General features: G+C 42.9%; 1 protein-coding gene across 1 annotated transcript in view; it reads left to right on the top strand.

Moving 5' to 3' along the window:
- Window positions 1-15548, top strand: part of DPP6 (dipeptidyl peptidase like 6) — a gene marked incomplete at its 5' end in the record, with an annotated part of 404621 nt that extends 389073 nt beyond the window's left edge. Inside the window, 10 exons of the mRNA XM_084224866.1 lie at window positions 1111-1158; window positions 4246-4344; window positions 6530-6599; window positions 9252-9446; window positions 10840-10894; window positions 11766-11871; window positions 12676-12734; window positions 13977-14049; window positions 14149-14222; window positions 15177-15548. Coding sequence (XP_084080992.1) covers window positions 1111-1158; window positions 4246-4344; window positions 6530-6599; window positions 9252-9446; window positions 10840-10894; window positions 11766-11871; window positions 12676-12734; window positions 13977-14049; window positions 14149-14222; window positions 15177-15323 — 926 coding nt within the window. The 3' untranslated portion in view covers window positions 15324-15548. The remainder of the gene's footprint in view (window positions 1-1110; window positions 1159-4245; window positions 4345-6529; window positions 6600-9251; window positions 9447-10839; window positions 10895-11765; window positions 11872-12675; window positions 12735-13976; window positions 14050-14148; window positions 14223-15176) is intronic.
- Between the last annotated feature and the right edge of the window lie 555 nt (window positions 15549-16103).

The raw sequence follows: 16103 nt of genomic DNA, 5'->3' as shown, positions 1-16103 counted from the left end.
CAATCATCTTAGAGGTGTTTTCCAACCCAGATGATTCCATGAGTCTCTGGTTCTGGGATCCTCCCACATGCACAGCGTGGGAACATCCTGGTCCTGCTGCTGGGATCTCTGCTGGGCACACAGATTCCCCCAGCTTGCTGCTGTTGTACCACGTTACATTGTGGGGAAAGGGAAGGAAAGTGAGATATCCACTGTCTCTGAGGTGGAGAATTCACCGTTTCATACTGCAGGACCACTTTCACCATCCTGAGCAGTGTTGTCAGGAGGAAGGAAAAATCTACAAACAGGCATGGGGAGCAACATGTGAGTGTCTGTCCTGGGTCAGCCCACCTTGGCCCAGTGTCCTGTCTCCAAGGGCAGGCACCAGATGACAATTGAAAAAAAAAAAAGAGAAGCTGACAACCATAATATGAGCTTGATCTCATGTACCATCCCATTTTCTATCAATCAGCCACTTGATGGTTTTCTGAACAAGAAGATGAGCCCAGATCACTGTGCTAAGGACTGAAGCACCCTGCAGCACCCTGTGGTTAAAATTGTGGCATCCTGAGTGCTGCAGCATCCTGTGGCAGGAAATTGTGTGGTTCGCTCACGTACCCTGCATAGTAATGATTTTCCTCTTTGTATAACACTGACTGATTTCAATACCCAAACATTGCATTTTAAGACAAAATATGTGGCCCTTTTTAGTGTGAGAGCCAAGCTGGTGTTTAATTCATTAAGAGAAAATAATATGCAAAACAGCAATATTTATCCATAGCATACAAAATGTAAATGCTTTGTGCTGTGATGTTTGGGTGTCATTAGAATAATTTTAAAGGCAAGTGATTTAATTGTGTTTGTGCTAATTATAATGTTTACAAATTAGGGAAAGATGCATTTAGTGGTCTGTTGGGAAAGAGCTTTGAAACCTCACATGTCTTTGAGTCTACAGCACTGTCATCTAGTCATAAACTCTTTCTAGCACCAGTGTGATTTGCTTTTTAGATTACTCTTGCATGAAAAGCGAGTCTCAGGAGCCCTCAGCTCCATGGAATTCAAAACCAGGTTCACATGTGTGTGTGTGTTTTGACAGAGATTTAACCAAGTTCTTTTCTTTTCCTTTTCAAGGTCCCCGTGTCCCGATGGTGACTGTTCACAACACAACAGATGCACAGAGTAAGGATGGGCTTGAGCTTTGCTACTCTTCAGAGAAAAGCAGCCAGGCAGGACACTGAGATGTAGCTGTTCTTTGCTAAACTTACACTCCTGGGGACCCCAGACTCTGCCTAAATGCAAGTTTTCTGCAAGGCAGAGGGACTTGCAGAGCTGTTGTACTGCCATCACAACAGCTGCTGTTTGGGGTGAAAAGACTGGTTGGGGCGTGTTTGTTATCCTCTGTCTCAAAAAAATGCATAATTCAAATCTCTCTTTTTGTTAGTCTTCCTCTGATTTTGTTTTGCATCCCATATATAAGAAATAAGATAAGATAAATATAAGAAATATTCAGTCTAATCTGTGGTTTTAATAAAATCGCTCTGTTATGAATTATCAGAGATAATGCAGAGGAGGGAGCCCCACAGGTGGTGCCTCTGCCTGGTTCCCAGATCTGTCCATGGAGATTGCAGCATTTATTGTTTGGTAAAGCTTTGTCATGCTAATGATTTGCATCTACATCAGTGAAAAGCTGGAATTATTCCAAAAACAGGTTTCTTCCCTCAAAATTTTGGCACTCTCTGTAGCCATTAGCAGACTGGCAATGTAGAGCCCAAAAAGCCTTGGAGTTTCTGGGGTTCCACTCTGGCAGAGTGTGACACTGAGTCTCACATGAAGCTAAGATTTATCTGCTCCCATCATTTTGATGGGAAAACATCATCTTTCATTTTAACAAAGAATTTAGCCCAGCCTTAACTGCAGTTGGAGACTTCAGGCACTGATGTGACCCAAGTATAAAGCAACACCTTTATTCTATTTCTATCTGCTTGACACACAGTCAATGCCAGCAACTCACTGCTCCTGTCTCAAAAGAAAATAAAATAAATTAACAAACCAAAAAATTTGGCACTCATACTAAATATTTAATGTGAAATGCTGACCTGCTTCATTTCTCACTGAAGGTAGGGAGTGTCACAGGAAAGGCTTTTGGCACAAGGGAGTGTCAGGTCCTTCTTCCCAGCAGAGCCTGAGTTTGGCAGTGCTCTCCCCAAGGAGAACCCCAGAGCTGATGCCCACAAGGCCCTTCAGCCAGGAGAGTTTCCTCACCCTGAGCTGCAGCTCCAAAGTCACTTTCCTTCTCCCCCACTTTAAACAAAACACCTGAATTTTACCAGACATGGAGGTGTCTAAGTGGCTATACCAGCATGGGACAGTGCTCTCATGAGTGGGGTTATACCCTCCTGTACAGTTTTGTAAAATACTTTTAGGTGAATAAAAGGACAGACAATATAAGACAGAAACAGTAAATGAAGGGCTTTAAAAACTAAACCAAAACACACCAGGACTAGTTTTACTTTGACAGATTCATAGGAGTAGCATCTATTACACAGAGAACTCAGTCTACTCATGTGCAGAACACATCCTCTACTGAAATTCATGGTCTTCTGTATACAATTACCATTCCCCCTCATTCTTTTCTTTTTTCCCCCCTCATTCTTTTGCTTTTGAATAAAGGGCAACTGACAGTTGCATGTTACTGAATTTACTTATTTAATATGAGCCCATTACACTATAAAAGGGAGTCTGCCTCTGTATTCTGCAATAATCTGATAATAGTGAGTTGCACTGAATATTAGAGAATGCTTACATTTAATTAAGCAATGACCATTTGTACTCCACAGACTCAAGCTCCCTGTGGTCCTAAAGCAAAAAGGAAGGTCCTTTAGGAGATATGCCAATCTTTTTATTTCCTCCACAGTCTTCCTGGCTTTCTGTGAATGCAATTATATGAACAAATAAAAGGGCTTGACTAAATTCCCCTACGTGGCAAGCCCCTTTCTGCTGATAAAGCTACTTGTGTGTGCCATAATTAAATGAGAATCTTAATATTTAACTAAACGTAATAGGCTGTTGCTTTGCCACTTTTGTGGGGGCTGTGGCTTTGATAAAGGGCCAGGCTTTGCAGAAGCAGGGTGAACAGTCACTGAACCAATATACTACTGCTGAAAGGTCTCTGAAATATATTAACTGGGAAGGGCAAGGTTTGTCTGCCTGGCCAGCAGAGATGGGCAGTGAGAGCAGGATGATGAGGTACCAAAAGTGTTATTTGAGGGGCTGGAGTTACATATAAATTTATCAGTGTGTCTCAAAAGGGAAGCTACAGTCAGTGACACACACAGTGGGATGTGAAATCTCACGTCCTCCTTGGGTTCAGGTGGCAGAGATAATGCCCTGGATCCCCCTGGTTCACACCCAGAATGATGCCAGGGGAATGAGCACTCTCTAGACCAGGATTCCCTCACCCCAGCCCTTCAATCCCCCCTCCATGGGGCTCAGGAGCTTTGCCCACACATGGAGACATTTCCCACCATGTAAGACACACAGCCTGAGGTGTCCCCTAAAGAGGGGCCCTTTCCCTGCCAGCTGGGAAGGATTTATTCTTTCTGGTGCTGGAGGGAGCTGCTTTTTCTAGAAGAGGCTCAGCAGGTAGATCACAAGGCCAGGATGAGAGGATGAAGGTTAAATGCAGGAAGGAGGAAGGAATCCTCTATTTGTGACCCAGAGGGTCCTTGGGTCAGACACACAAGCAAAATGAAAAAAAAATTAAACACTTCAAAGGTCAACACTGCTGCAAAACCTGACCTTGCAGGTTTGTATGGGCTTTGTCCTCTCTCCTGTCCCCATGGCTTTCCCTCCCATGGATTTTATCTTGCACAGCAGTACAACTTTGGCTGAAGCCCTCCTTGGTCTCCTCCCCTTCCTATTTATTATCTCTAATTTGGACACAGCCTTGGGGACCTCTTCATTTGAGATCTGTCTTGGCATGCTGGGTGGATGTCTGACTGGGATCCATGGTAGTGTCCCAGGTCACCTTCCCACCTCCTGCAAATCAGCTGAATTCCTCTGATTTCAGGACTATAGCTTTTTGCCAATGCAGAACTTGGAAGGGATTTCAAAGATTTAACTGAATTAGACTTCTGTGAGGACTAGAAGAAAATCCATTTGTAAGGAAACTTGTTTTGTATATACCAAGGTGACTATAAAATGTTAAAGTGCATTTTCAAAAACTGTGCCAAAAGTTTTTGTGATCTTTTCTTGTTCTTCTTTCAGAAATTTTTGAGCTGGAGGCAAATGAAAATGTGCAGCTGGCTGTAAATGACAGGCAAATGCCTAAGGTAGAATACATGGAAATCAAGATAGATGATTACAGTAAGTAGCACCTTTCTTCTCACTTATTTTTCTCTTTCACTGCCGTGGCTGTGAAATGATACAGCCATCCTGACTAGACTGGCAGGAGGAAAAATGACTTTGACTCTCAATAAACTCACACAGTTTGCAAAGCACTCTCCTGGAATGTGCTACATAAGGAGGTTATTACAGAGGCAGAATTTGATGAGAATTCAGCTGAAGAAAGGCAAAATGATAGGGCTGGATTTTTTTCTTTTTTTTCTTAAAACTTTCTCTGTGAAGAAAAAGCCACTCTGGGAAATGACACGGTGGGGTGCCCCATTGTTGGAAGCTTTTGCCCTGGGTGTGTGTGTGTGTCATTTGAAATGGGTTTGGAGTGGGGTAATGTGTGTGCTGGCTGCCTACAGCTGTGGCTGCCTCTCAGTGCACCATGTGAGCTGCAGTGAATGAAGATGACTCTTGCATGACTGCCCTTTGGAGCCACTCAGGATTCTTCAAAAAAGCCATGATTTGGGAGGGTTAAAAAAAAAAAAAAAAAAAAAAACCAAAAAAAAACCCCAAAAAAAAACCCCAAAAAAACACTTCATGAGGAAAGACAAAGAAGATTTCACCTGGAGGAAAGAAAGCAGAGGCTTAGAGCAGTTTGCACCTGCAGCTGGTGTGTTATTTCTACCACTGGTATGATCATTCCCCACACACACACACATATATATATATATATCCCAAAGAGGCAGAGAAAAGCCTGGTGGCAAACAGCCACAGTGTAAGCCTGTCTCTGTAGTTGTACCTGAAACAACCTAAAGGAACATCTCCTCTGGCTGTAAGCAGATACTTTTACATTTACAAAGCAGCAAGCTGTGCTGGGGACAGGTTACTGATTGCAGCCATTTCCAGATGTTATAAAATGGGAAACAAAGGCTGAGAGGTGGCTGCCATCTGAAAAGGGTAACAATGGCCTAAAATGTTCTGTTTGCCACATGGGCATAGGGAACATAAACCAGTGCATAAAATAACAGGAACAGACGGCACTTCCAAGTTTTATGGACAGGAAAGGATGGATAAAGAACACATATTTCCCCCCATGAGCCAGCTCATGTGAGCCTGGCATTTTATTAGGGATAACTCAGCTTGATACTAAATATTTTAAATACAGGCCTCATTGCAATTCTTCTCATTTAACCAAAAATATACTTGTGCATATATATATAATAAATACAAACTGGCCATTCTGCTGTGCCATCCCTGTGCTTCCAAAGCTCTGGGCTGAGCAGCCTGGGGAACACTGCACGTAGCACTTTGTAATATTTAAAGTCAATCCATGGCCTTTTTGGCTGTCCCTGGGCCATTGATCCAATTTGCAGCTATTAGCATTCAGATGGAATAACTAATTAGGCAGAGTGTCAGGCAACGATTGCAAAGCAAACCATTTAAACGGTGCTGCTAATCTGTGTATTAATCTACTGAAAATGCTCCTAATACCGATTTAATTGCTGAGCCTTTGCTAATCTAGATTGTAGTTAACATTTCAAAAATAAATGTGCCGTCGTTGATGAAGAGAGTGTTTTAATGGAGGCAGTTTTAGCTACTGATACAAAGCCACAGAAATGACATTAAGTTAAAAGAAGCTTTAGTGATCACACCCCTCCTTTACATTGGCTCTGTGCCAGTGTAACTTGGGCTTCAGCACCTTTGCCTCCTGTTTGCAACAAAATTTAACCCTTTGGAAGTTAGGATTAAAATGCTTGTTTCTCCCTCTGTCCTCACACCATTATAGCAAAATGATTCTATTTCTCCCCCAGCCACCATACTTAATTGGGTTTTAAATTACCATTTTCATTGCCAATTTTCCACCTTCTCTGCTGCCCTGAAATATTGATTTCTGTCTGCATCACTCATCCAGCTGCCAAAAAAGGAAAATTGTAGCTATTGACAGATGTTAATTGAACGCTGTAAAAGTGATGCATGACTGAGCAGCTCGCACTGTACTCCCCATTTACATTTCTTGTCACCTCAGCTACCACAACGTGGGTCTTTTCTTTGGCAACATCTGTGTTTCTAAGGTGATATTTGCCACAGCCTCTAAAAAAATGCCATTTTGCTCCAACTTATCTGTGGCCAGAACACCAGAAAAATCTTTTGGAATCATGTCAGCATCCCCATATCAAAGACATGTTGTTGATTGTTCTTTTTTTTTTTTTTTGCTTAGGATTGCCAATGCAGATCTTAAAGCCAGCAACCTTTGCAGACACCGCTCACTACCCCTTGCTTTTGGTTGTGTAAGTTCTCTCTTGTCCTTTCTTTCTGTTCATGTTATCAGGGCAGCTTGGAAACCTTGGCCATGATCAGAAACCCTTAAGATATGTTTTGTGCAAGGAATGTCAGAGACCAGCACATTGGTTCCTACCCCATCTCACTTCACAGCTGGGAGAGGCCAGATGTACCTCCCTTCTTTTCCACGTTTGAGCCAAGGTTTCCAGCTCTCAGGAGGGCACCCTGTTGAAATCCTGCAGAGTAAATTTAGGATTTTGTAAAGGCGTGTCTTGCACACTTCAATCACTTGTGGGGCATAAATGGGAGGAGGAGGAATACAAGATGAATTTTGGCTTCCTGTCCCAGTGCTTAGGGCACCCACCTTGTGATTAACAGGTAATTTTAGAGTGGAATTCAGTCAGCCTTACTAGAGCTTAAATTTTAGGTGCCCTCATGCAGAAATCATTCTCCTTTAAGTGCTGGTGTTCGCTGAAGTGACAGTAAAGAGAGAGCTGGAAACCTTTGAATATCTCCACGAAGTTAGCATTTATATTAAATAGGCAGGTTTTCCTCCTGGCAGGCAGAGCAGATGGGTATTTCTTTATGCAACATTTAGTAACAATAATACACATTACTGAGTGGGTTTTTTTGGCAATTTGGAAAGAAACTGCAGGAGGGAATTCGCTGACCTTGGAAGAACCCGCTTGGCCCTGGCTGCATCCCAGTGCATCACTTGCTGCCTGCCAGGGAACACCCCATGAGAGAAAAGCCTCCTGCAGGAGGGATGAATGCCTGGGGGATGCCTGTGCCACCCTGCACAGCTCTCCATGAAGGACAAAGCCACTGCAGGGAGTGTGTCATTGCATCATGGAATTACTGCAGAGAAAATCTGCTTCATTTCCAAAGTGCTGGAGCAAGATTGGCTCTCATCAAGCACCCAGCTTGATGATTAGGCTGCCCCTGGAGCTGGGTGGGTCAGGGTCTCACTCGGATAAATGCAAATGACTGGAGTCACATGTGCATTAAAGTCCTGCAGTGGAGTGCCTGATGTCTCTGAGAACCCCAAAAATGACAAAAAAGTGGATAAAAATGCCAGTGGCTCTGCAGTAATCCCAGTCTAAAATTATTGCTTAGAGTCATCATCATCATCCCTTGCTTTTTTCTGAGCTGCCTGGCTGAAGTAGGGTCTGTATTTCTCAAGATGGTTCCCCTGTACAGGATCAGATCCTAAGCAGAAGGGTGAAGAGGAGGTCTTGCCCACTCCATTCCCCTTCTCAATTTTGAGCCTGGGCATTATTAAGCTGGGCATTATTAAGCTGGTTTTTTATAACTTTAGAAGAGTCCTTTCCCTCTGTAGTTGCATGGGGCAGTGATGACAGAACCAGTTCAGCAGAAATCAAAAAAGAAGGTAAAAAACAAACATACATTAGAGCAGGCATAAAAAAGGGAAAACTCAACTGATACCTGGTTACTCACAGGAGGAATCCTGACCAGTTAGAGATGTGCTTGCTGGTGTGGTTCAGACCTCAGCTTAGAGGCTACTGTGCACAGAGGGAGGCAGATCCAACCCCAGCTTCCACCCAGCCTCAAAACCCATCCCACACAATCATACTCCTGCACACCATTGTGAGAGACAACTGCTCACTTTGAAAATTTAAAAAGGTTTATTAAACCTTAACAAAAGTACAGCAAAGGACTACATAAGGAAAAAGCTGCAGTGCTGGGAACTTCCCTCATGGATACCACATGGCCAGTTCATCTTCAGGATGGATGCCTGTCACGGTGAGGGAAGGCTTGGGACTCTTAATGTAAGAATCAGCAAGCTCCAAATTTATTGATAAGCACCAGACTTTTTTACACAACATGTAATAAGCTCATGCATATTCTGCAAGCTAAACAATCTATTGGTTATACTACAATATCAGCTCTTCCTCATTCTTGAGAACTTACATTTCTACTTCTCACATCTCATCCTGATTACTGTTCTCGTACTACTGCTACACTCAAGGACACAAGTTCTTGTAGGTGCAGAAATTCAGATTAGCTGGGTTTGGTACTTTCCCAGTCCTTCCTTGGTCAGCTAACAAAAGAATGTCTATGTGACCTCTACCCTGTAACCATTCCTCCACAGATGCCCAGTCTTTTATAGCCCTGGGGGTGGCATCAGCCAGCCCTGGACCTTCCCAAAGTCTGTCAGTCAGCTCTTCTGTGCCATTTATCAGTGCAAACTGCTTTCTTGTGACTTGGTTGGAGATCAGGAGTTGCCATGTCTCACTCCCTAAGCACCCCCTGAGCTTTTCCATTCCCAGCTGCCCCATGCAAGGGACACGTGTGCAGCCTTCCTTTGACCTGTCCTGGACAACCCCGACTGATGGCAACAGGACAGGGGGAAAAGGGAGCTATGGGGAGAACAGAGGACATCTAAACTACAATAACATATCTACACACCACAAAAGCTTTTTCTTAATATTCACACAATAGTTATCTTTTAATTGTGAGAGCAAATCATCTCAGTATCCATCTATAACACCATCCTTGCAGAGACCAGTGTCCCCTTCCAGAAACCTGTTCCCTTACCCTGCCCGACGGGGCTGTGGGTGCCCATCCCATGCAATCCCACAGCCCTGGGGAGGGCGTTGGGTGCCTTTGCCATCCCTTGATGCCCGTTTCTGTTCCAGAGATGGCACACCTGGCAGCCAGATCGTCACGGAGAGGTTCGAGGTGACGTGGGAGAGCGTCATGGTCAGCTCCCACAGCGCCATCGTGCTCAAGTTCGACGGGCGCGGCAGCGGCTTCCAGGGTGCCAAGCTGCTGCACGAGGTCAGGAGGAGGCTGGGCCTGCTGGAAGAGAAGGATCAGCTGGAAGCTGTCAGGTGAATGGCACTGCTATTGTAGGAATTCATTCATTGGGATAACTGTTACTGTTATATTTTCTGGAAAAATCTCCTTGCCCAAGATTTCTTCTCCTGGGAAGCTGAGAAGCCTCAGAGAAAAAGGAGAACAATAATTATCTCATTTGTTTCTCCTGTGCTTTGCTGCTTTGGAATGTGGTTTAGGCATTGTTTGCCAGCAGCGTTTCATTGGTTTCATGTGAGTTGTTTTCACTCAATCACCAATCGCCATCCAGCTGTGTCAGGGCTCTGGAGAGAGTCACGAGTTTTTCATTATTATCTTTTAGCCTCCTGTCTGTATCCTTTCTCTATTCTTTAGTATCGTTTCAGTACAGTATTCTTTAATATAACACAGTAACATAAAACAATAAATTAGCCTTCTAAGAACATGGAGTCAGATTCTCAACTCCTCCTCCATCTGGGGAACCCCAAAAATACCACAGATAATTAATCCAAGACTCATTAGTCCTGGCTGCTTTAATGGTGTGTAGGGTAGAGCAAGGAGATGGGAGGGAGGGACAATGTTGTGCAATCACAACTGCATGTGAGAGGGAGCTCATGTCAACCAGAGCAGAGGGAGAAAAACAAGCCTTAAACAGAGCTAAATTAGAGCACACTTATCTGTATCACATGTTCAAAGCCTATTTATTTTTTGCTTTGTACAGTCATACAGCTACAAACAAGTAAGGATGAATATCTGTTTCTACATTAATCTTTTGCTTGCCTGGTAGTTGGCAAAAAATCCATCTTTAAATCCTTAAACTTTTTTAACAGAATAACCAGGGCAAACCCCTAAATGTCAAGTCCTGTCATATTGTTAGGTTTATTCTGCACATAATCACGTTAAAACCACTATCAGAGTATTGCAATAACTGTGCAATGGCTTATTATGGCTTCCAGAGGCAGTGCAGGTTATTTGTTGCCATTGCTTGGTCAAATCCAACACATGAGGTTGCAAGATTAAATCAGAGAGATCCATATGAAAGCAGCTTGGCTTGATTTAGATTGTCTGTGTCAAGGGGAAAGGGCTTTAAACTGAAAAGAGGCAGGTTTGGATTAAATATTGGGAAGAAATTCTTAACTGAGAGGGTGTGAGAACTGACACAGGCTGCCCAGAGAAGCTGTGGGTGCCCCATCCCTGGAAGTGTCCAAGGTCAGGTTGGATGGGGCTTGGAGTGACCTGGGATAGTGGAAGGTGTCTCTGCCCATGGCAGAGAAGTTAGAACTGGATGATCTTTAAGGTCTCTTTCAACTCAAACCCTTCTATTATTTTTTCTGGGGCGAGTTTAATATAAAGCTGGTTAAAATTACTCTGGTTTTGCTCTTGAAGTGAAAAATATTTTTAACCCATTGCTTTTCCTCTCTCATGTTCTAGGACAATGCTGCAGGAGCATTTCATTGATAAAACAAGAGTTGGTGTGTTTGGGAAGGTAATGTTGTGACATTGCTCCTCTGTGCTGTCCCAGCTGGCTGATATGGCTAAACAGCTGAGTTAAACCCTGACTTCCTGAATATATAAGTGGTGACTTTTTAATTATTATTTGTTTTTGGGATAGACTGCACCTTGCTCAGTGCTGTTAAAGGTGGAGGCTTTCATTTCACCAATGTGCTCATCAATGACTTCTTTTAAATTAACTTCCAAGTGCAAAAAGTGACTGTTGCTCAGAAAACATCATCAGATAGTTCATTTTTATTTTCCCATTGCAAACTTTCATTTTACATTCACCTTGTCTCCAAAAGCCTGTGGGAACATGGGCACATCTAACTCATGTGTACAACAACCCTGTGGATTTCTGAGGCTGATTTGCTGTGTGTGCCTGGCTGGGAAACAGCCACTGTAAAGTACACACAGTTTGAGATGCGAGTGGGACTGCGAGTAGAAATTGCTTACTTGAGAGACAAGGGCTCGGAGTGGGCGAGGAGAGCTGCACGTAGAGCAGCATCTCTGCAGGGAATTGCTAACAGGCTGGCAGCAGACACTGAAATTGGGATGCTCATTTTAAGCAGAGAAAGTCTGGGGTAAACACTTTGGAGAAGAACATTTTTATCTGGTTAGAGCTACAGCCATAAAGTGAGATGAAAAAGGCCAGCTCTTGGGCACACAACCCTCCTGCCTTCAGGAGATGCCAGCAACATCACCAGGGAGATGTCCCTCGGTTTGTGTTTCTCCAGAGCAAGGTGTTAAAGGCTCTGTAATGGCCAAACATTGGCTGCAAGGTCTCAGCTGCCCTGTTTCTGTACCCAAAAGCAGCAGTGCCTCCCAGCAGGATCGCTGATGCCCCTGTCCTGTTTCTATTCCAGGATTATGGTGGCTACCTCAGCACCTACATGCTTCCAGCTGGTGAAGACAACCAGGTGTTCACCTGTGGAGCTGCTCTTTCCCCAGTGACAGACTTCAGACTATATGGTAAGTCCCATTCCTCAGCCCACAGACCCTCCTGCTGACCACAAGGGATGTTCCTTCCCCATCCTTTCCCATTTGCCATTTTTCTTTCCCAAGATCTTGCTTATTTTATATTCTGTGTTTTGTTAGGAGTAGCCATACACCTTTTTTCTCCACTAAAGCAATTTAGCTGCACCAGTGGGACCAGCCATGGTAGTCAGAGCAATCAAATCCCTTTATTAGTCCTTTTAAATGAAGGAGAATTGTCTTTAAACCCCACCAGCCACCCCCACTGCCTCGAATCTGCTTCCTTCCTGCCTGAAGCACCCATCCATACAAGCTGAGCTCCAGTCTGCCTGGCCCATCCTGCCTCTGACCACAGCACTGCCCTGCACAAGGGGGTCCTTTCTCCCAGGGACAGCAGTTCCCTTTGCACTTAGTGCCAGTGGAAATCAGGGGGCTGCCAGGGAACTCAGTGGTGTTGAGCCAGACTTCAGGAGCTGTGCAGTCATCCCTGAGACCAAAGGGAACCTGCTCCTTGTGAAAGGAGAAAGGGACACAACCTGATAGTGCTCTTCTATCTCAGCTGCATTAACAAACAAACAAACAAACAAAATAAGGTTTTTCTGTGACTGATTTAAAGACCAGAAGTCCATGGTGATGATGACAGACATATCCTTAGTGCATTTTCAAAAACTTTTAGAAGTGCATCCTCTGTAATTAAGGCCATCTTAGAAAACAAGGTGTTTTTTAGCATTTGCCATATTTGACTCAGAAACACCAGTGTATTCCTGACTGAAAGTGATATTTTTGTTTTTTCTCTTCAAGCTTCAGCCTTTTCTGAAAGATACTTGGGCTTGCACGGGGTTGATAACAGAGCATACGAGGTAACTGCATGGACGCTGCATTTCCCTGATAAAATGTGAACTGGGTCTCAACTCTCCCTCCATGTGCTCTCCTTTGGGAAGGCAGCAAGGTTATGCAAGAGGGACTCACTAGTGAAGTTCTGAAGGTGTCCTTCAGGCTGCTTGCTGCTTTTCTTGTCTTAATAGTAATCATGGACAAAGTGTTTATTGATTAGCCCTTGTGTCTGCCTCTCTAAATTGCGTAAGTACAGTTTCAGTGATGGAAGGAGCTGAGTGACTCAAATGTGCCCAAGAGGACACAATGTCATGACCTCCTTGAAAGTTCTTGCCAGTGGTCTTGCCACTTTGATTCTCTCTGAGGTAGACAAATTCGAGTGAAATTCAGCTTGACTTTCTCAAACTTTGGGATATTTCAGATAGGCAGAACTCTGTGCCAGAACTGAGCAGGACATGGAAAAGGAGACACAGCAGCAGTAAATAAAGACATTGCTTAATGCATGTGATGGGATCAGTTGGATCCTGTGCTGAAATTACTTGAGGCAAAACCTGATAAAAAATAGCCACACAAACAAAATTAATTATAGAGAAAATCTAGTTCTGCTTCCAAGCCTTGTCTCCAGCCAGAAGACACGAAGGTAGCAAAGGTCTGCCACTGTTCTCACAGAGAAAGCAAATACCACCCTGTGCCCTCACAAGGGAAGATTTATCCTGGCTACCTAAACTCTGAGCTCTTTCTCTCTCAAATTTTTCAGGCACAATCTCTACATTAGTGCAAACACTTTATGTTCTTTTAGAAATTGTTTGTATTGATATTCCCTGGTGCACCTGAAAGACAGCTGAGGACAAAGGTGTTCTCAACAGCAGACACTTGACTTTCATATCAGATCAACCCCCAAGCTGCCAGAACTCCTTGAGGTTGGCTTCCAAAACACACCAAAGTCCCTCCAGATCCATGAAGTGCTATTAGGCATAGGCACCTGGGCATGCTTTTTTATTCACTTTGATATTTTCCATGTATTCTACAGGCTGTTGTTGAACATTATCAGAGCAGAGGACATGTTCCTGCTGCTGACACTGCCCTGCCAGCACAGGGTGGGGGTTTATTTTACCTCTAGATTTATATAAGTAGCCAGGAGAATGTGCTGTGCTGGTGTCTGCTGTTATCCTGTATTAACAAGGAGAAATAAGCACTTCTATTGCCTCCATATAAATTGCTAATTTCTAACAAGTTTTTAAATCTTATTGCAACTTTTACCTTCACAGATCAGCAAATTATCACACAGAGTCTCATTACTAAAGGACCAGACATTTTTGATCATTCATGCTACTGCTGATGGTAAGTTAGCCCATCGTTTGAGTTCATTATATGTTTGTGATAGCTTTGATTTTTGTTAATTAAATTTGTCTCTTTAATGATTGCAATCTGTCTTTACAGAAAAAATCCATTTTCAGCATACTACAGACCTTATCACACACCTAATTAGGGCAAAGGCTAATTACAGCTTGCAGGTACAGTATGTGTTTCTTTTTTTTCTTTTTGAACAGTTATTTCCCTATTTGAACTCAAGCTGTTGTTATGAACCAAGGTTTGAAAAACCACTTGCAAACTCAGCCTGGCAGTAGAAGTAGCACCAGCATATAACATGTTTCTATTAGTCCCATGCTTATGTGACATCAGGGTTTTGGTCTGGACAATTGTAGAACAATTTTTTTTTAAATAAAGAATATATATGTTATTGAATTACAGTGAATTATAATTATTGAATTACAGTAAATTAGCTTGTGAGAGACATATCCCAAAGGAACTTATGTATCATTTCTTTGGGGCCAACAGAACAAATTCAGGATGAATTTTTGGGGAAACAGGGTTTTGCTTTAAATCAACCAGAACAGTTACAAAGATATATGTCACCTAAATCTGACATCCCACTGGGAGTGGCACAGCTCCGCTCTCCACCAAATTATATCTCTGTTTTGCTGAATGGTTCATGTCTAAACTATTAAATCTTTCAAAATGAACCCACCCAACCATCCCTGCCTATACAACCCACTATAATCATCTTGCATTTCTTCAAGTTACCTGCTCCATTTTATTGAAAAGTTGAGTTTAAACAATTTAATTTCTGGCTTCATGGGTTTTTTTTTCAATTTAATTACTTCTCCACCAATATTTATTAATTTTTAAACTTAATGACATTTTTGCTTTAAATCCTCCTTTTAGTCAGTATAACCTAATGCCATTTCTCTCCAAAACTGCACATTTTTTTGGTTTTCACAAGGAAAGTGTGGGCTGGTTCTTCTTAGACTGGACCTGGTGCCCAAATTACCCTGAGCTTCACGAGCTTCCCTGGAAGCCCTGTGGTGCTGAGAAGATGCAGTGGGTTTGCAGCTCGAGCTGCAGGTGTGGGTGGTCAGTCCTGAGACTTTTTCAGCTCTAAAAGGTACTTACCTGTTTCTTTGCAGATTTACCCTGATCAAAGCCATTACTTCAGCAATGCAGCAGTTGAGCAGCACTTGTACCAGTCCATTGTCAACTTCTTTGTGGAGTGTTTCCAGGTTCCAGACAAACTCCCGCTGGCCCCACTGAAAGAGGAGGAGGAGGATGATTAACCCTACTTGTCCGTGCTAAGCACAAGGCAGATCTCTCTGACAATATGCAACTGGATCATTTTCCTGAAGAAAGAGATGTTGTTAGCATGTATTTAAAAAAAAAAAACAAAACAAAACAAAAAAAAACCAAACTGAAAGCAGCTCCTCTGCTTTACTTGACAGCAACTCCTTCCTAAATGGAAGAACATTAAGCATGGCGAACTCAGCAGAAACTGCTGTCTGAAATAAATCCATCACAACCAACATCTTCTTTTTCTTTGGTTGGGTTTTTTTTTTCTTTTTTTCTTCCTTTTTTTTTTTTGTTTGCCACAAAACGACTTCTAGAATGAAAATGGTGAGACGTTGAACTGGAAGGAGCAGCCCAAGAAACCACTTTGAGGACTGGAAGATTTGATGTCTCTTTGCAGTCAAGCAGTAGCAGTGAAATCCATCAGCCACATTAAGGTTGCTATAGTTAGCATCACGCTGTGTCAGAACAAAAAAAATCTAATCTAATATCTGGAGAAGATTATAGCACAATTATTTTGAAGGATACAGATTCGTGCATTTGCCTGCTCTTTTCCATCTTCAGGAGGTTTGTCATTGCTACAGGATACACAAACCCAGTTGTGCAAAATATCACTACAGCTACACTGATCTTTACCTCCCTGTAATTATTTGTTAATTCTGTATGGCTTTTGCTTCTGTTGTTCATTGGGCCTCATGCTTACCTTATTAGCTTCTCAGCTTGTTCTGGATGGGGAAAAAACATAAAATTAATTAACCAACTCGCTTTAGACC

Source organism: Fringilla coelebs (assembly GCF_963513975.1).
Source record: "Fringilla coelebs genome assembly, chromosome: 1".
Taxonomy (NCBI): domain Eukaryota; kingdom Metazoa; phylum Chordata; class Aves; order Passeriformes; family Fringillidae; genus Fringilla; species Fringilla coelebs.
The sequence above is the reverse complement of the archived record's forward strand: the minus strand, read 5'-3'. Positions and strand labels throughout refer to the sequence as shown.